Here is a 22,104-nt window from a genome sequence, read left to right on the forward strand (position 1 = left end):
GCCAGATTCTAAGGCTACTAGTAGCAAATAACGTCAGTGGTGATCAATTTTTAAATTATCTGACATATTGAAAATCACAGCATCGTTGAACTGCTGTCACAATTTACACTTTTATTACTCACAAACAAAATGTCATGATTAGGATTTTTCCTTAGAACAACATCAACAAGTTTTTGCAGCTATTACTGTAACACTTTTATGTGAAATTACGGAAAGTATAGATCAAAAGCAAAAGGAAAATTTAAAATGAAATGTAACAGAAAAACTAACAAACAGAGATTAATCTCACAGCCAAATTGTGGTAAACATGTAACATTGAAAAAACACATTGAAAAAGCAGAATACACAACTTCATCAAACAAAGGAGATGACTTCAGCGAATCTTTCTATGAAAATGATACCAACTCATTAAAGACATTCACAGCATTTTAGACACAGTGAATTTCTATAACCAACTTATGTGGCTATATGTGTGTGTCTACATGTCTTACTCATTGAGAGGTAGTAAGAAACTATGTTCCATTTTCAACTGTCATATTCTTGAAAAACTCACGCAATAAAAAAGATTAAAATTGCAAACAAATTTTGACATAAACCAAATTAACAAATTAACTCTGAGAATGAAAGCTAGGCTGAATATTGACACCATATAACTATGCGTTATAGCCTCAGGTCTCCGCACATAAGTTATCTAAGAAGAAAGGAAGATAGACATACTATTTGTTTAAGATAAGCTAGGGAAGCAAGCTGATGATAAACGTGCTAATATTCACGTGTGTGGGAAGTCTCTACTCATGAGACCTAGAAAGAGAAAGTGGTGCGAGCTTACTCTTATTATTATAGTGAAAGGGACTGGCGCTTGTATGTACCTATGTATATTGAATACGGAACTGCTTGACTCATTCTATTCAACTGCACACTTACACAAGATCATATATTGATGATATTAAATAAAATAGTTTCCATATACTGGAGTACAATTATAATAATCTGATCTCCATCTCTAACTGCCTCTAGTACTAAACCATCTTCTAAAATTAGGGCTTCCTTATATTATGATAAACCCAGCAGAGGTAGGCTGATATCGGCAGATGGGGGTCGATATGGATGACTCAGCTGATGTGGCAGATTCGGCAGACATTAGCAATCCCGAAATATAAGTCATAGCAACTACTGAACATTAATTAACAAACAAGAAACCCAATTGAAACACTAAATGATTTGATTAACTAAAATCCTGTACAGCAATTAAAAAGATTTGCCAAACAAAAATTAGTAATAGATACTTAAAGCATATAAAATATAGCCGGGCACTATAATACTTTATAAAATATAGCCGGGCACTATAATACTTTATAAAATATAGCCGGGCACTATAATACTTTATAAAATATAGCCGGGCACTATAATACTTTATAAAATATAGCCGGGCACTATAATACTTTATAAAATATAGCCGGGCACTATAATACTTTATAAAATATAGCCGGGCACTATAATACTTTATAAAATATAGCCGGGCACTATAATACTTTATAAAATATAGCCGGGCACTATAATACTTTATAAAATATAGCCGGGCACTATAATACTTTATAAAATATAGCCGGGCACTATAATACTTTATAAAATATAACCGGGCACTATAATACTTTATAAAATATAGCCGGGCACTATAATACTTTATATAATATACCCGGGCACTATAATACTTTATATAATATAGCCGGGCACTATAATACTTTATATAATATACCCGGGCACTATAATACTTTATATAATATAGCCGGGCACTATAATACTTTATAAGTTTTTATTGCCAACAACTTGGTTCCATTTTTATTTTTCCATGATGATTAAAAGATTAATTTTCTGGTAGCGAAATGACATTATATAAATATCACTTCTATGTTTTTACTACAAACAGGTATCTAAAGCATACCAATTTGCAGAGCATTACAACTACCAGCAAGATAATTTCATGTCTTTTGTATGGTTTGCCTTGAAACATTTTCTTTTTGATAGGTTCAGACAGGATCTCTTATTGATGCTGTTTGACTATGTCTTGTAAAATGGATTTTTCGATTAGTTAAACATGGAAAGCTAATATAGGTACGCAATAAACCCTTTTATATGCTACTGTGTAGAGTAATAGGTGAAGTGGTATCAAGTGAACCTTCACACTGCGATTAGACTTACTGGCTGTCAATTCTTGTAAGAAGTTTCATAATGACTTGCATGACCTTGTTAGACTATGTTGCTAGAGTATCATGAGGCATACAGTATCATATATAATATACATTAAAGCTAAGTGGAGCAATCAGGGTTACAACATCTTGGCATATGTGACTAAGTTTGACACACGAGAGAACATTTAACCTGCTGGTAAATGATGCCAGGAGACAATGTAAGTGAACCTCAAGTGATTGGCTATGTGCTAGAAAAAAAACATTGTCATAAACTCAAAAAACTGATTTGTATATGTCATGATTATTAAATGAAAAAAGTCTCAAAAGTGCCAGGCATTTATAGAGAGAGTAGCCTTTTGTTGTTACAAATTAAAGTTGTTCAGATGAAGTTTTCATAATTTGTAGTTTGACTAGATCATCACTAGACCATTTCATGTAAGAAATATAATCAATGGTGAGTTTGAAGGAACAGGTGGCAAGCCTCGGCTCTCTTCACCTGTGATCATAAAATATCCTCGCTTAAGCTCTTAAGCTAAAACAAGTTTTTTGTCTCAATTGTAGTGGTTGCTAAGAATTTCAATAGTGATTTAGCATCGCAAAGCTGTTACTTACCATAATTGGTGCTATGTATTTGGCAGCAGAGCAGCAACTGGATATAATCTTAAAACTGCCAGTATAAAAACTGGTAAGTAATCAGCTATCCCAGCTTTATTTGTAGGTGGTATGCATTATATTAGTGCAACCCTACAGAACCCTACAGATATTAAATAAACCCACTAGTTAGTCAAACTAGTCCTTGGGCAGTCCATGACTTGTGAGAGATCTTCAAGGATAACTACTATACATACAATTACAATTAGGTGCAGAAGGTGACTGATTGGTGCAGATAATACAGAGTTACTTCACCATGCTGGAAGTAATGAGTTCAAAACATGTGTGATGCAAACTTTTTTCCAACCTATGTTATGGCTTCAGATGGACAGGCGGACACGGCTCTTATTATAGTAATGACCAGCACCTTTGCAGCTCTGCATGCCTTGAGAGATCATCGTGTGTAATAACTATGTGTACAATTATTCTTAGATGTGAAAAGGTGGTTGAGTGAGACAGATGTTAGTGCACTTGGCTGAGTACCTGAGTTCCTATTCGCTTTTTGAACACTCTTTGTGTGGCTTAAGAGTAAAGATTAGAGGGATTATTTTTCATCTAATTTTACAGATATCGATGACAGCAGCACACTTTAAACAAGGTTATGACTTGGAGTCTGATAATAAGTTGACTCACTGTGTTTTTAGCAAGGTAACTATTCAATATAATACTTTTATCAGAAGTCATCAGAGATAGTTGGATTAGTTGTACCGCAGTGCTGAGATAGCAGCCTCTTATCTCTGACGCATACAATAAGAATCCTAAATATTACAGTCTGGACTCATCATCATTTACATTGTGAGTCATTTGAGATGATTATATTCTGATGAGTGTTTATTATTTATCTCTTACAAATGAAAATAAGTCTACAATAAAAATAGTAACTTTTAGAATAGACAAAGAATCTTAACTAATTTAGACTTAATTTATACTATATAACTGGATATTGATTGAAGGTCAAGTACGAATCATAAAACCTTGTGTCAGAATATCTACTTACAGGTATTCATCTGGGCGATACTGCATCCTTGCTTTGAATGCAACTATTGACAGAGGATCCTTTGAAGCATCGGCTAAAGGAAATCTAGCCTTAGGGAACTTTTTTAGTTCTTTGTCAATAGTTATATAACCATTAGTTGAAATCTGTAAATATAGGGCAAAAAGATAAATATATATGTAAGTGCTAAAGAACTGAAAATTGATATTAGCTCAATATGACACCGTCTCGTGTTTTTCAGCTTCTTTAATACCATCTTTGGCAACAAGTTTTATCTTCAAGATATTCTCAAAAGCAGTAACAACCTTTTTTTAATTTAATTCAGAGCTAAAGCACATGAGATTTGCTTTAAAAAAAGGAAACATGTCAATTTAGCAAGCTAACTATAATTAGAAAGAGCACAAGTAAGTGAATGGGAAAAAGATAGAGTAAGAAATAAGAGAATGAGACAATCACAGAATGAGAGAGTGAGAGAGTGAGAGAGTGAGAGAGTGAGAGAGTGAGAGAGTGTGAGAGAGAGAGAGAGAGTGAGAGAGAGAGAGTGAGAGAGTAAGAGAGTGAGAGAGTGAGAGAGTGAGGGAGTGAGAGAGTGAGAGAGTGAGAGAGTGAGAGAGTGAGAGAGAGAGAGTGAGAGAGAGAGAGAGAGAGTGAGAGAGTGAGAGAGTGAGAGAGTGAGAGAGTGAGAGAGTGAGAGAGTGAGGGAGTGAGGGAGTGAGAGAGTGAGAGAGTGAGAAAGTGAGAGAGTGAGAAAGTGAGAGAGTGAGAGAGTGAGAGAGTGAGACAGAAAGAGAGTGAGACAGAAAGAGAGTGAGACAGAAAGAGAGTGAGACAGAAGGAGAGAAAAAAAGAAAGTGAGAACGTGAGAAGAGGTGAAAGAGAGTGAGTGAGAGAAAGTGAGTGAGAGAGAGTGAGAGAAAGAGTGTGAGATTGTAGGAGAGTGAGAGAGAGAGTGAGAGAGAGAGTGAGATAGAGAGTGAGGGTGTGTGAGAGAGTGAAAGAGAGGGCGTGAAGAGAATGAAAAAGAGAGAAAATATTTATGAGAGAGAGAGGTAAAGAGAAGATGAAAGAAAGCGAAAGAGAGGGGGAGAGATAAAGAAAGAGAGTAAGAAAGAAAGAGAGAGAGTGAGTGTGAGAGAATAAGAGCAAGAGATAGAGAAAGAGAGGGTGTGAAAAAGAGGGATAGAGAAAGAAAGAGAGGGTGCGAGAGAGAGTGTGTGTGCGTGCGTGCGCGTGTGTGTGTGTGGGAGAGAGAGAAAGAGAGAAAGAGAGAGAAAGAGAGAGAGAGAGAGAGAGTGAGAGAGAGAGGGAGAGTGTAGAGAGAGTGAGAAAAGAGAGAATCTCTCACTCATATTAAACTAGAACATGGTAATGCTTAAAACTGGAGTTCTACAACATGAACCAGTAAAAACGCCGCTAACGATATGATATTGCCAAATACTTTACATTATAAATATACTTTTATAGATTGTAAGATTTTAGGGTAAGTATTTTACAAGTTGAAACCTGCAGCTGTTTCTTTTTAGAGTGATATATGGCTAGAAAAAAGCCATTAATTTATGGAGGCATGTTACTGGTTTATCATAATTTTCTCGTTGGTAGTGTTTGCTTTATGTAAAACAAATAGGTATCTGGTCATCCAGTGTGCAAACTAACCTATTATTTTATATTTCATAATACCTGCTGCCAACTTTGTTGCCGTGGCAACTGATAAAATTTAAAAATCTTTTGCCTTCAAGTGTGTTCTTCGATGAAACTATTAACCAAGGTTCTCACCCATATTCTTGTTCCTTTTGGAATAGTTTTCTTATAAATAATCAAATCAAATGGCAAAGCTAAGGAAACTCCAGAATCTAAAGTCTTTGGTAGCTCTTGACCGTTTCCAATTTGGAACCAGCTGTTGCCTACAAATGGATAATAATTTCTGTAGCCTCCAGTTGCAGCAAACCAAAACTAGTACATTATTGGCAAAAGGTGCATTTCATGAAGCTATGAGAACACGATCTGTTCATTTGACTACAAATGACAAGTTGCTAATGAAAATTGTTTAATACGAGGTGAAGATATTTATTCCCTGATAGTAATTCAAGAATAGTAAATTTTTACAAGGTTTACAAGAAAGATAGACTTTTTAATCAAAGACTTATTTAGTTCTCCCTATTACCAGGAGAAACAATAATCTTCTTCAACATGTTGTTGGTTGATAAATCATCTCAAAAATGATTTTGTATAGAATTTTAGTAGATTTTATCAAAAGGTATCAGTATTTTTTTTACCTTTTGCAATCATTTTTGATGTTTAAAGTGATCTGACTGACAAGCAAAATGTTTCAATATTGAAATTAAAAAAACTTGATTTTGGCTAAAATGCTCAGATCAAGCAAAAGTGCGATTATGGCATTTATAGTTGCAAAGAGACAGACTAGAGACGTGCAACACTTCAATTTGAATGAGTTAACGGATATTAGCTATCACAACGATAACTAATAGTGACGTAACTTTGTACATATTTATTTTTGAGCAACCAAGTTTTTTTAATGTAAATTATGAAACATCATGGTGGTCAGATCACCTCAAACATCAAAAACACCCGCAATTAATAGAAAAGTAGCCATACTTTTTGATAAAAACTAGGGCCTACTAAAACTCAGTGTAAGTTTATCTCACATTGGGAATGGATTAAAGTACTTAGTAGTTGGTGAGAGTTGCCTAAGCAGCTTGTCTTTTGGATGAAAACTGTTGTGTCATGTTAGGAGGCCATTATTTTTGAGTTTCATCAAAAATGACTTTCATTACAAAATTTCTCCATAGCTTCAATACAACGAAGTTAATCTTTTCTAGCACGATTCAAATTTTGTGGGCAGTCAGGCATACAAATACCTCACGAAATTTGGATTAGTACCAAATGTTCCATGATGTAAGCAAAAAGGTATTTGTCCCATTCACAATTTGAGATGATTCACTAAAGCACGGTAGCTTGAAAAACTGTTATATCTACTAGTGATAGGGCACTAGAAAATTCTTTGACTAATAAATCTCTTTCCGCAAACTTGGTTAAAATTTGCTATTTTTGAGTTACTATCAGGTAAAAAAAATTTTCCCCATTTAGTAAATACTTTTACTATTGGGAACTTTAACTATATCCTGTTGCTTAAACATTGATTAACTCTCTAGTGTAAAAGTTATTGATGTTCACATTGATTGCTTTAGATTTATTGGCTGAAGCATAAACAGTCTGAGAGTTTAAATAATCAAACTCTCAGAATAATCAACATAGTGTAAGCTCGGTGTTTTTCAATAAAATACATACATGTGTTTTATATAGAAAAATAGATATATGAGAATATCTGTAATAGTAGTTATATTTGTAAATTTGCAATAAAGACAATCATAGTAATTATAACACTATAACTGTTGTGAAAAGTACTACTGCGTTACAATACTATTATTGTGAAAAATATTGCATTACTAATGCTTATTTTGACTGAAGGAAACTGAGAACAAAATAAGTGAGGCTTATGAAGGTGTTAAGGAATAGATCAGTATGATTTGGTAGCCTAGTCACCTCTCTATCGAATAAAGCTGGATCTTATGGCACTCGTAGCTTGTTAAAAAGACTGTTATTGTTATCTAAATTTGTGAGTCAGAAGAACTGACCAATGACATAATTATTGATGAGATGTGGTCAATAAGACGAATCAATGTCTAGTTTTCAACTAGATTTGGTCTAAGCGGTGAACTAGGCGTAAAAGAATGATTATAATGGGGGGTCATTCGAAAATACTAAAAACACTAGTGATGTAACATACATTAGACATCAAGGCCATGAGACGACCCAAGCTGAATATGTAAAGTGTGACATTTATGTACTCGCTTAACATAGTTCCCTAGCAATGGTTTTTGAAAAAAGCCAACAAGTATTTAGTCAGTTTTGCACACAGAGCTCTGTAGACTTTCAGTAATTGTGATAATTGTGCACACAACAACACAAAAAATTACATCTGCGTTTAGGTTGACTATAAATGTGAAGCGACATGTATTTTGAGATAAAAATAGTAGGTTTCTAATACTTGAAGTGACTAGTCATGATAGAATCACAAGTTAACATAACTACCTGCATACGCATACGAGAGAAACGAAAATGTGAAGAGAACCGCCCAAACCCACTTCATGCTGAGTTTCTTGAAGCTGTCAACTATACACACTGCTGGCCTATATAGACCTGCCGACACCAAAAGACGCTCCCTTCGAATAAATTCAATAGATATAAGGTATTCGTATAGAAGTATTTATTTAGCTGATAACATTGTTGCCTTTTGAGCTTAAAGGATTTATGATTTCAGCTACTGGTTGTGTTTACCTTTTTCTTTAAGAGCATATGTTGCCTCCCGGGTTATTCAACTTAGAGCAGAGGCTATATATAGCTTAGGCTAGCCACAAAGATGAGTTTAAGGCCTTATCTACTCATCCCTACAGGCAGACTTGCCTAATCCTTCTCCATGAAGTGGTAAGACTTTTAAAAAGACAAAGTGGGCACAAAGTTACTTTCTTTTCTACTCAGGCTACAGCAACAATATCTTACTTCTAGTCAGTGCAACTCCTAAATACCGTATATATTAATGTATACACTGATCTCATGTATAATTCAATAAGTATTTCAAAACAAAAATTTGCATTATTATAGATACTAGTACGCTGAGAGTCTCACTTACTGTGAGAGATCGTCATGTGTGAAAACTATGTTCAAAATTATTCCGAACTGTGGCTAGATGGCTGCGAGGTTTAGGGGGGGGGGGGGGGGGAGTGCACTTGTCTCGTTCACAATGAGAGATAGTCATGCGCGATAATTATGTTCAAAATTATTCCAAACTGTGACTAGGTAACAGCGGGATTTTGTGGTAGCGCACCTGCTTTTTGCGAAACAATTTTTAACAAACAGTAATGGATTTTAGTGCTCAAAAATTCATGACTTATAGTTTGAAAAATACAGTAGTCAAAGATGCAAATGAGTAGCGTTAAATTAGGCTATTTCTTGTCCCTTCAGCATATCCTCACTACCCCTACTAATTGCCTTCTATGTTGACCTAAATGACAATATTAGCCTTTTTGTTTTAGCTGAGGTCTCTAGTTAGATTACTAAAGAGCTCAGTTTTTAAACCTAGGATATTGCTGTCAAGCAACTATTCGTTCCCTAATCACATAGATATGAATAAGCTTTTGGAATATAATTAAAGGTTTAATCAGATGCATTAAAAGGAATAGTAAATGTATAATAAAAAACTACTGATTCAATTAAACGCTCAAAACAACCAAATCTTATTTCTGTTTTTGGACAGTTATCAGATCAAAAGGTAATGAAATTGTACAAAATAACTATTTTTAGAAATCATCACAAATGACAAGATGAATCAAACTTTCAAAAGGTACCTACTTTTTTGTTGGTATTAGATTGAAATCATTTAGGATTTGCTTCTCTTGCCAGCCATCTCTCCAATAGTGCAGTTAAGAGATGAGACGTAATTTAAGAGCTGTGTCAATGATAGTTAAGGAAAACTCAATAGTATATTGAGGACATTATTAGTTCGTCATGTTTACATATAGTTTATAGAAGGGCGATTAAAACTATTGTCCCGGTTATTGACCCTTAAAGTATTTGAATGTCTCTTGAGCATGTTGTATAATATAAGTGTATAGCAAGAGGAAACTTAACTTTATAGCATAATCACTGAATGAATGTTTTGGCAACCGTAAAAAAACTTAGTTTAAAAGTTTTAAAGATTGGTTTTAAAATAATACAACTGTTGAGGCAGAGCTATTTTGATAAAACTAATGCCTATTTTTACCTGTAAAGCAGTCAAAAATTGTATGCCCATTATGGTTTCAGAAAGTCTAGTAAAAGGATTCCATAAAAAAGCTTTTGCAGTAATTAACCTAGCTTGAGGGAGGCTATTAATTTTTTGACAAGTGAATAGCCTTGGGCACATTAATTTTGCTTGCAAATTTATGTGTATAAGTACGGGTGCGCACAGATAGTCACATCAACCGTTTGCATCTCTACTGTGTTGGTGCGATGGAAATTTCAGCATGAGAAGAGACACATGTCGTGTTACTATTGGCTAATTATAAACTATTTCAAAGTTTATAGTTGGTCAGCAACAATTAAAACCCCAGCTTTGTTGTTAGTACAAAATATTATTTACAACAATAATAATACTGCAGGAAAAATATCAAGATCGATTCATCAAAACTTCATATTTCATCAAAACTGATGACATTTTCACCTAAAATTTAATCAGACTTCATACAAAGCATAGGTGAGTAAACAATGGAGTAGCAATGAGAGTATGTTCAATTTTGGTCTTTGTTCCAGAATAGATACATATGGTAGTTAAAAAAATATTTCGGTTACGGAAACGTCGAGAACAAATTGAGTACATTTTAGTAATGTGTATCTGTGTAGGTCTGGTTGGCTCGCATAGTTTCAATGCATTCATGACATATCATAACATATCATAACATATCATAACATATCATAACATATCATATCATAATATATCGTAACATATCATAACATAGCATATTATAACATATTATAACATATTATAACATATCATAACATAACATATTATAACATATTATAACATATCATAACATATTATAACATATTATAACATATTATAGCATATCATAACATATCATAACATGTTATAACATATTATAACATATCATAACATATTATAACATATCATAACATATTATAACATATCATAACATATTATAACATATTATAACATATCATAACATATTACAACATATTATAACATATTATAACATATCATAACATATTATAACATATCATAACATATTATAACATATTATAACATATAAACAGGAATAGCTTGACTCTGCATTTTGGGAAAGCCCAAAGTTAGTTTGGACCAAATATGTCTTTAATAGATTACAACTGAGATATAAAGTGAACCTGAATGTACTGCAACATAGATTAGTAGATATGCTTGTTTGTGTTCACATTATCAGTAAGGGGATATCTTTCCATCGTCTGAATCCTCCGTTTCTGAAGGAAGGTCAACAGAAAGTTGACCTTCTTGCGCACTTGGTTCACAAGAAAGTTTTTTGGTTGAATTATTTAGATCTGCTGTCATTCCTAAATAATCTGGCCCTTCATATCCGTCTACCTCTGGTGATTTACAGACTTCTTCTGATAGCTTCTCAGAAAGTTCTTGAGCAATATCAGTTGTTTTCTTACCAGTGTAGATTACCATGCCACTCTCGGTTATTAGTGTTATGGGGCTATTTTCCTCTATTTCATTATCACTAGTGCTTTGTCTTACTGTTGGGAAGAGATCGCTGTAAGGTCGGGGAAGGCTGTCCGTAGTCGCGTGCTCATATTGGCCATAGCGAGAGGTTATTCTACTTTCAGGGATATATGCATATGAGTTGTAATCATCATAATCCTCATCCTCCACTTGCTCTCCAGAAACAGGAGCCCGCATGCCTGAGTTTAACCCATATAGACGTGGCGCTGGCACAGGCCTGACAGGCTGGACTGTGGTAGGTGGGGGAGCTGCAGGCGCCTCAGGAGGCTGTATTCTCATTTTTGATTTCCATCTGCGATAAAGTATTAATCCGCAGATCACAGCTATCGCGACTATAATTCCAGCAGAAACTGAAAGGCCAATTATGAGACGTCTCTCTGCAAATAAACATTAAGCAATGGTTTCATTTAAAACGCATCTAGGGAAAATGTAAATATATAATGAAAAATGGCAAGTGTTAGTTGATACAACGCCTAAGACATCATCGAGCAAGTCTAAAAGTGTTAAAAGTCTGGTCACATGTTTAGCTGGCTCTAATACGCAGTCACAAAAATCAAAGTGGAGTAGGTAATCTTTTTGAATTTCCGGCTTCAACTATTGCGGCTACACTATATCGCGAGCTTTTTGTACCCATCATTTAGATATGTATATCAATACACTGTCAGTTTCAAATTATACACTGTGACAATCAATAGTTATCTCATTTCTAGCGTATCAAAAAACATGTGACTTCCTTCTGACAACGAGCCCAGTTAATCACAAGCATGAATATTCAAACAGTAGAAGTTCATATTAAGAGTAAGTGCTTTCTCTGGCTCAAAATACTACGGCTGTAAATAAAAGAAACTGAAAAGCTGTCCATAAAAAGTTAGTTAATCTACCTATAACTTATTTAACTCTCACAATATGGCAAAACAAATCATTAATGTGGAGCAAACAGTTTATTTATATGAACGTTTTCTAGTATAGAGTTAGTTGATACCAGCAATTGAAATAGAATATTTTCCAGCACTAGCTTGAGACCGCTTGTTAACTATTAGTGAAATTATAGGCCATGCCTCCTACTTCATCCAAAAGTTATCGCCTATAAGGGCTATCCATCATTTTGCTATCTTGACACTGATTGGCTCAAGAATATTTAGCTCTGGCTCTACCTCTTTTATGTTCACTAGAGTCATGTTTCCCTATTTAGTGTTAGCTAGTCTTCTACAGATTCCAGTATTTTGTATACCATATACTATACAAGTATGCTACATGTACAAAGACATGTACTTACATGCTACATGTAGAAGGACATGTACTTACATGCTACATCTAGAAGGACATGTACTTACATGCTACATCTAGAAGGACATGTACTTACATGCTACATGTAGAAGGGCATGTACTTACATGCTACATGTAGAAGGACATGTACTTACATGCTACATCTAGAAGGACATGTACTTACATGCTACATAGTGAAGGACATGTACTTACATGCTACATGTAGAAGGACATGTACTTACATGAATGGTATATTGTTCTAGAAAGTGTTGAAGTCAGTATGTGTATTTGCAGTGTCATTATTTATACTTGAAAAATTGACTTCTGTTTTGCAGAAATTTTCATTTAGAAGGTGGGTCAGAAACATAACTCTTGCAAGGTAGAAGGGATTACTGTATTTAGCTAAACTACGAAAGCATGGAACAGTTTTAATATTTACATACATGACCTAAATACATGACCTAGTTAATCACGCTCAGACATAGACTGAGAGGTCAGCTGCTATGGACTGACAGCTGATGATTATTGAACTTACTTTGACTGCCATCGACCTTGATTTCGTCTGGTAAATGTACTGCAAAAGAGATAATTCTGACTGTTAAGGACTCGATCAAAAGTATGTCTGTAAGCACTTGACAACATTCTATGAATACTGCTAAAAATTGTGGTCAATATCATCGTATAGTTAATTTTCAAGAAGGGAAATTGATTTTGATGTATCGGGACACTTGAGAAGACAATAAGCAAAATTGAAAACACTCTCATGCTAACTTTGGGCAAAGGAGAGGAAAGAAGAAGACAAAAAGTTGAGCTGTTTAAGAATTATCCTACTAGCGCCAAAACTAGAAGCACAGGTTGGTACTATTAGACTAAGCTAGAATAGCTAATGAAACCCACCTTACATCTGCAACCAAAATAAATGCGATCTGACCTACTTACACTCTATGTAACGTATTCCTCCACCAGACCACCCACTCTCTCCAATGTACAGTGTGTTGTTAATCCTTGTAACAGATGTCGGTGTGTCAAGCTGACACGAGCCCAACTCGCTATCGACATGACCTTTTACACCAGTGCAGACTTTCGTGATGACTTGACTTTCCTGATCGATGTATGCCAAGACATGGCTGTTACTCATTGTTTCTAGGAAAGCTGTCTCGCCTGGCAGCGCGACTATCCCAGCTGAGTATTCTGTATATCGAACTGATGGTACATTTGAATTCCAACTGAATTCATCAACAATCAAGCCAACCTGTGAATCACGCAAACTAAACATATAGTAACTTGGTTCTGTGCTTATGACCAACTCTGAGTAGAAATGAATTACGTGCCGCAGCTGCCAATTAGTACTAGAATATAAAATAACAACTCGTTCGCTGTCGGTGTAGATAGCTGCTATCGAATACGGTTTTTCATAAGTAACGTAAATCTTGTTTTCTTCAGGTACATAAGTTAAGGCACGAGGCCGATAAAAGAAGCTTGTTCTAAGTGAGCTAGTAACAGAGCTGGACATAGTCTCGTTGGTACAGTCATGAGACCAATCCCGAATGGCTACCTCATTTCTTTCATTCCTGCTTGGGTGAAAAGTGCGTAAGCAGTTATTGTCTTTGTCAGAGATAATCCATTTGTTCTGGTTTAATTGAACCAAATCTGATGGAGTGGAGAAACGGATGTTTCCACCATAACCTCCTCTATAACCACTTTCGTCCGCTATTCCCGCAATAAGCTTCAAATCCTGTTGGTCTGTGATATCCAATTGAACTATGGCATTAGAAAGTATCGCAATGATAATACCGGGGCGAGCTACGTCTTCTTGTATGTTTGTAAAGGTGCTTTCGTTTCTAAATCCAAGTTTGAATAACGTTTTCATTGTGCCAAAGCTATTAGGTGACACTCTGAAAAATAGGTAAATGTGTACTGATTAATATCATAAAGTAAATATTTTGAGAAATGTCACTTTTGGAGTCAAATCTATTTTATCACATAGCTGAAACATTTCTTATATGGCAATACTAAGTAGTGAAACTAATCTTAGAATAGGTCGCCGTCTTTAACCTCTTCATTGATCCTTATTAAAAGCCTGATTCAAAATTTTATTCTACTTTGTCACCCAAAAGAAAGATAGCTTTCCATATCTCACGCTGTTGTATTAGACCGCACAGCTTCACCGCTGCTATATGTTGGTTGTTAACCAAGTTATTTCTGTAAATGAGGCTTTGATTGCAAATATTTGATACAGTTAATGACCAGAATTTGTAGCAATTACACAAAAACTAACAAAAAGCATTAAGGATGGACTTACAGAAAGTTTTAGTAAATTTTATGAGAAGGTGGTTTTCCATCGCTTATAATTGTTTTTAATGTTAGAGGTAATCTGCCTGCCAGGATGTTTCTAGTTTAAAATCAACAAAACTTGATCATGGTTAAAATGCTCAGAAACAATATGAGCAAAGTGACGTCACTAGTTGATATCATTGCTACAGTGTTGATATCAACCAGTGTGTTCAAATTGCAGAGTTAGGCGTTTCTATTCTGTCAGCCTCTTTGCAACTAAAGGCGTCATAATCATACTTTCGCTTGAATCTGAGCTTTTTAACTGTGATCAAGCCTTGTCGATTTTAATCTTGAAACATTCTGGTAATCAGATACCTCAAACATTAAAATAGATTAGTAGATTAAAAAAAACATTAGTAAATAGATCATTCATTATCAGATCATTCTGGTAAATATCATAAGCGACTGTAAACAATAGAAAAATACTGATATTTTCTGATAAAATCTACTAAAATCTTGTGCAAGTGTATCTTTGAAAGCATATATACTCACGAGTTACAGTTCTTACCTGCTCAAACTTGTCAGTAATAATCCAATAACCAAAAACTTTCTTGATGATGCTGGCTCCATTCCTTCATGTCACAGAACGACAGAAAGTAGTTATTGACGGTATAACTGATCAGCTATTACTATTTCAAATAGAACTCTAGAGTAAACACAGCCAGTGGTGGATAAAATATTTATAGCATTACTTCTATCTATTTGTACTATTTGCTGTTTGAAGATTTGTTTGATGTAATTTTTTTTAAAAACATTTTTACAAAAATATAGAAGTATGGCGCAAATTTTTTATGTTTTTAGCAACAATTTTTTTATCTTTTTAATTACAAGCCCTTTTTTATACACTCCTGTTAATGGGTGGAGTGATTAGAGCAAAAGTATGACATTAATCCCAACTGCAGGAATGCGAATAAACGCTCATTATATATTATAAATGTGTCACCAGTTATCTTCTCCTTGATATATAGTGAAACTGAGAATCAGGATGATCAGCATGATCAGGAAGCAATACCGAACCTGGCCAATATCTTTTATCTGGAGGCAAAAAAGATCCTATGAAGCTAAAATAATATTTGTGTTACTATCAGTCATGAATCAGGCCATCAACATAGACAAACCTTTGTACATACAGTACATCCGTAGGTATATTACATTCGTGTTATTTTGTAACATCTTTTTGAATCAATAGAATGCATTCAGCAGTGTTAGGAGCTACAATGGCATGGCTATATAGAAACCTGTCAATTATCTTTTAATGAGCTATAACTCTTTTCATTACGCTTCCAATATTTCATTTATGCTTGAGCTGGTAAGTGAGAGTTTTGACTGATCATCAAGTGACTAAAGTTAGCATCTTGTTTCACTTTATTTCTTATGAATGTGGGTAGTCGCACATCCCTCCATTTTAGCCAGTAAAATTTTAAAATTTAGTTGCCAGTTGCTTGCATGGTCTTGAAAGAGAAAAAGTGTTAAAAAAAGTTAAGCAAACTATTGGAAGAGGCAGAATTCTTTTCCCTTATAAGCTAACTGCATGTTTAGTGACCTGTTATTATTGTGCTAAGGTAATGCGCACTAGCCAGGATATCTGTGCATACATGCCGCACCATCTAGGATATCTATACATACATGTCGCACCATCTAGGATATCTATATAGACATGCCGCATTATCTAGGATATCTAAACAGACATGCCGCACCATCTAAGAAATCTATACAGACATGCCACATCGCCTAGGATATATATACAGAAATGCCGCACCATCTAGGATATATATACAGACATGCCGCACCATCTATGATATATATACAGACATGCCGCACCGTCTAGGATATATATACAGACATGCCGCACCATCTAGGATATATATACAGACATGCCGCACCATCTAGGATATATATACAGACATGCCGCACCGTCTAGGATATCTATACAGACATGCCACACTATCTAGGATATATATACAGACATGCCGCACCATCTAGGATATATATACAGACATGCCGCACCATCTAGGATATCTATACAGACATGCCACATTGTCTAGGATATCTATACAGACATGCCACATCGTCTAGGATATATATACAGACATGCCGCACCGTCTAGGATATATATACAGACATGCCGCACCATCTAGGATATATATACAGACATGCCCGTATAATGCTGACTGAATATGAGGCAGCAGTAGGTGACAAACTAGTACTTACTCAACCACTATGTATGGTACACACTGAAATCCTTCTCAGGTGTGGAACCAGGAAACATACAAAATCACACAGATGAGGTAATGCACTGGTGATATGATATAGGCATTTGGTGAGTCATTTTTTGATGAGTTAAAACATGCCCTGCTTTAGTTAGACCTACTAACAAGCCTCTAATGTTATATTCTAATGTTTGTGCTGAAAAATCTGTGTGAATGTGAATTTTATATGATATATATTAATGCTATTTTTTCTGATAAATGTGTATGAATGTAATTTTTATAATGTTGTATGTTAATGTTGTTTTTTCTGAGAAATCTCTATGAGTGCGAGCAAGTATATCATTTTTAAAAGCTCTACGACATGAAGCTAAGTCAACATAAAAAGGCAGCTTATTATAAGCCGACTTTGTTATTAACTATAAAAATTCATATTTTTAGCTTATTTTCTATTCTGCCTTGTTTATGACTCCTATTTGCTTTACTACCTTCACTAAAAGTACTAAATCAAATGTATCAGCTAAGACAACATGCAATACATAGAATTAGCTCGTACAATGCATCAAGCCACTAAGCCAATAAAAACAAGTTATCTAGTTATAAAGTATAGTAAGTTATAAGGTACAGTAAGTTATAAAGTAGTTCTAATCAAAAGGTCATAGTCAAAAGGTCATGTCCGTTCGTTCAACCGTTTGAAATTTATATTGACATCATTCGTATTTTCTTTTGTCTCTGTTTTAAGTGGCTGTCCAAAAAGGCTCATATTAACCCCATAGTACTGGTAGCCATGTTTTGCCAAAGCACATGACATATATCTCACATAAGATACATTGACAGCTAGACATGCAGAAAGAAAAAAACACCCTTTGCAATGCAAAATATTTTAACTTGTCTCTCTTTAGCCCAAGAGTCTCCAAACTATGGCCCGCGAGCCATGAGCGGTCTCTATGGCTTCTCAATCTGGTCGGCATGACCAGATTAAGAATTAACAAATAGTGTTGCTTAGCGTTGTAAAAAATTAGTTGCGCATGTCAACATGTTTGTTGGTAGTTTAATAATTAATTATGTAGCCAGAACATAGCATCACCCTAGTGTCATATGTTTTGATTTGATTCTAGTAGATAGTCCTCTAGCTGCGTTGTCTGGCTGTGTTTATCTGATAGCTGTGAAATTGTTCATACAGCTCAGTCTTTCCCGTTACCAAAGTAATGGAACGGAATGCAACCAAAGTAAATCACCAAAGCTGTTCCAATAACCAGCCAATTACCAGATGCACAATAATCTTTTCCAATTTAATACATGTTGTAATTTGCTTATTTTTTGTTGCAAATTTTAATTGTCAGCAGTCTTACTAAATAATCTTTTTTTTAAATATAGTTTAAATCAGCTAAGGGCCGCTCTGCAACAGTACTACAACTTACTCAAGGATAGTGTTTGTTTAAACCAGCTTGAGATTCAACTCGTCAGATGAGAAGTAGATTTCTATCAAAGCTTGTAGGATCTGATCTACAGTCAGACATTGCAGCAGTTTTTGTGTCAAGAAAGCATTTTCATTATTCACATTGATAGTTCTTTTCGGGTATTTACACACTAAACTATGATTTTTTTCTCTAAACTAAAGGATTGTTCTCAATAAACACTATTTAATGACTATCAATATAGAATAAAGCTATTATTAAAGCTATTCAATGCCATTATCATTCAAACCTAGAATATGACCGCAGTCTCCAAACTGCTGTTTAAACTTTTGTGTAGCCCCTGGTTTAGTATAAAGAGTAATCAAAAGCTTAACGGTTGACTTGCAATAAAATTCACATTACAGTTATTTGATATGAACAGATTCACCATTTTTTACTCTGCTGTGTTGTAGGTGCAAAATATGTGGCAGGGTGATTACAAGCTCTTAAAAGCTAAAAAACAAGCAGTTAATCGCAGCCACACGAGACAGTCGTAGTTTGGGTTCTCTTTCCAAAACGGCTCAAATGTGATGTAGTTTTGGTAGATGGTTTCTGTTTACACCTTCATGCGACCTTATTCGTCAAAATATTTTCACAAATATACTTCACGCATTCAATAAAACCATGTTTATTGTTCTTACGCATCTATTTTATCGTCATTGTAATGCTGTCACTTTTGGCAGTGATATCTTATAACGTACCGTAAAAATTCATTTAATTATTTAACCTTACCTCGAAGCAGTACATATTATTGTCTGATAATCATGACGAGCCTGTTGGTCACCTGTGATAATTGAAAAGTGCTACAAAAATTATTTGCGAAGTATTGGGTCACATGATCAGATTACGACTTGACGATTTGATCAAGCCGAAACAAAACTGTAAAGTAGTGAGCATCTATATTTTATACGGGGTCTTCGGTAAAACCCGAAGTGTTTTTCATAAACTAGTGCTATGATAAGTTTTATCTTGAGCTTTTTATTGGCCTTTCCATTCACGTGAGAACATCACGTGACAAGACAATAGCCAAACTGTAATGACTGCATCAGATAAATAAACAGTTTCCAATTTACGGTGGCTTTTCGTTTATGAGCTTTTAAGAGCTTGTAATCACATTTCCACATATTTGGCACCTACTACACAACAGAGTAAGACATGGTGAATATTTTGATACCAAATAACTGTAATTTGCATTTTGTTGCAAGTCAACCTTTAAAGTTATTTTCTGATTGTTGTTTCTGGTTACATGTGAATGACATGGTTCTTTTCCAGTTGCTGAACTGTGAGCAAATAAAAAACATTATTTATCACAAACTGAAAATATTAGTTAATGTCAAGTGTTTGGTTATCACAGACAGAAATAATAAAATATTTATAGAGGTTTTTATCCTTTGATCTCTAGTTCCATATTTTCCAGATACATCACTACGTGTTCATTTACCTACTGCCAATAAATCTGACTAGACAGCCATATTCTACCATCATGTCCCTTGATCAATATGTATGCTAATGTATTTCCTCTGTGTGAAGAGTACATGATTGGAATTCAAAAGCCACACGAGTGCCCTATCATATATGCCGTAAGTGTGGAAAGTTGAGAGGCACCAAGAACTGAGTTTGGTTGCTGTCCCACGTCCTGTCACAAGTATTGTTATGTTATTGATTCAATGAATGCATAAGTATCTGTTGAGATTGTGTTTATATATGTTTATTTTGTGACTAACAAATAGTTTTAGTGGTAACATAAGATCATATTCTGCCGAGGATCTCAAAATTATCTTTCAAGTGTGGTTGGTACAGAGAATAAGATGAAATAACTATCAAGAGCTGATAAGGAGTTGTGTGTACTCGTTATTATAGCGCAGCCTTTGACTGCCATGCCTAGTCGTGCCTACTTTGTTAAAAAACCTGAAATGGATTGCAAATTTGCTAGTTTCACTTTAGCAAAAATCCACTTTTTTCCATCTAGTTTTTTATTACTGTGGAATTGCAAAAGTGCTCATATAACGCTAAGTTTGAACGTTGAAAAATTTGGCAGTGTTGTTCTGCTTTAGGAGTACTAAATAGGGCAGAACATAACCTACTTTTTATTAGGATGAATGCGGGCACTTTTCAGGAACTTTAAGTATGAACTAAGCTAAATGTTAATCCTCTGAAATTGGATGTTGATTTGACGTTTTATTATAACTATAGTTATAGGAGGAAATTAATAAAAATAACATTCCTGTTAAAAATGTTGATGATAATAACAAAGATAACAGTGGTTTTTACTGGTATTAGCTAAGAATAGACTCTTGCGCACCGAGATACAACAGAAATAGACTGATGGTCAAATTTGCACTGAACTGTATTATCTCAACGCTTATAGTATAAACGATACAAGTGACGATAATATTAATTATGAAATGTACCTGAGAGGATAAGGAAAAAGGTAAAACTAAATAAAAAGCTTGAGCAACCAACTCCAGGCTATAAAAAGTTGGCACAAAACCGCAATATTTCAACAAAATATCTGTTAGCTTGTGATGAAGCCAACATGAGACTTTGAGAGAAATTAGTATGAGGAAGCTTTTGCTGAAGGTTATCTTTCAGGCAATTTATCTGTTGGCCAACTATTAAGAATTTCTACAATATCCAGAGATAGTCATGTGCACGCGCTTAAAAGATTAAATTGTTGTTATTCTCAGCAAGGTGTGTGACTCGCTAGCAAATTTTCATCTCTGAATTTTTTAACTCTAAATATGTACTTTTACGGTTGTAATGTACATAATAAACATATTAGTTCATGCCAGCTCTCTAAGATCACTAGATACAAGTAAGTTGGCTGAAGTGACTAAATCTACTGTTTTCTCTCTCCTCTCTCTCTCCCTCTTTCCCTCTCTCTCTCTCTCTCTCTCTCCCTCTCTCTCTCCCTCTCTCTCTCCCTCTCTCCCTCTCTCTCTCTCCCTCCCTCCCTATCCCTCTCTCCCTCTCTCCCTCCCTCCCTTTCCCTTTCTCTCTCTCCCTCTCTCTCTCTGCCTCTCTCTCTCTCTCTCCCTCTCTCCCTCTCTCCCTCTCTCCTTCTCTCTCTCCCTCTCTCCTTCTCTCCCTCTCTTCCTCTTTCCCTCTCTCCTTCCCTCCCTCCCCCTCTCTTTACCTCTCTATATCTATTGTTCCGCGAACTATAGAACTGCATGCAAGCATTTAGGCAATACTCAAGTATCATCTTACCAAGGTCGCTCTCACAGCAGTCAGAAAATTTTTACCAGCCAAGTTAGCATTTCATACTGCTGCATTGGTTGGCTAGATTACTAGTCTGTCAAAAACCACATTTTGGTGCTACCACATAGCACCAACTAAAACAGACTTACCATGAACTATTAACAGATGTTTGTTTTATTTCTATATGAATGCCTGGTTCCACTTTCTCAATGTTTGCTAGCAGATAGGGTGGAGATCATTTAATTGCCAAAATTCTAACCCATATAACAGGTATTACCCAGATTCATGGTTTACCAGGGGCAGACAAGTCCTGGCCTGTCCCTAAAATCTACTGTGAAAGAAGTGAATATGGCTAGTGAAAATAGTCAGTGGTAAAAATGATTTAGGGAAACATCTGAGGCTCAGCTCAATGAAGCTCTTTCCTTTGGTTTCTGAGGCTTATTAAAAAGCCCGAGATCTTAACCACATTTTG

At 35.1% G+C, this 22,104-nt stretch overlaps 1 protein-coding gene across 1 annotated transcript; it reads right to left on the reverse strand.

The window, feature by feature from the left end:
* Positions 1 to 10,008: 10,008 nt before the first annotated feature.
* Positions 10,009 to 15,381, reverse strand: LOC137406046 (uncharacterized). Its single transcript, XM_068092565.1, has 4 exons — positions 15,276 to 15,381; positions 13,373 to 14,328; positions 12,969 to 13,007; positions 10,009 to 11,544 (listed from the first exon to the last, which is right to left on the reverse strand). Exons 1-4 carry the CDS (start codon positions 15,335 to 15,337, stop codon positions 10,865 to 10,867), a joined length of 1,737 nt encoding a protein of 578 aa, XP_067948666.1. The 5' UTR covers positions 15,338 to 15,381; the 3' UTR covers positions 10,009 to 10,864.
* Positions 15,382 to 22,104: the final 6,723 nt, after the last annotated feature.

This window comes from Watersipora subatra, chromosome 10, assembly GCF_963576615.1.
Source record: "Watersipora subatra chromosome 10, tzWatSuba1.1, whole genome shotgun sequence".
Lineage (NCBI taxonomy): Eukaryota > Metazoa > Bryozoa > Gymnolaemata > Cheilostomatida > Watersiporidae > Watersipora > Watersipora subatra.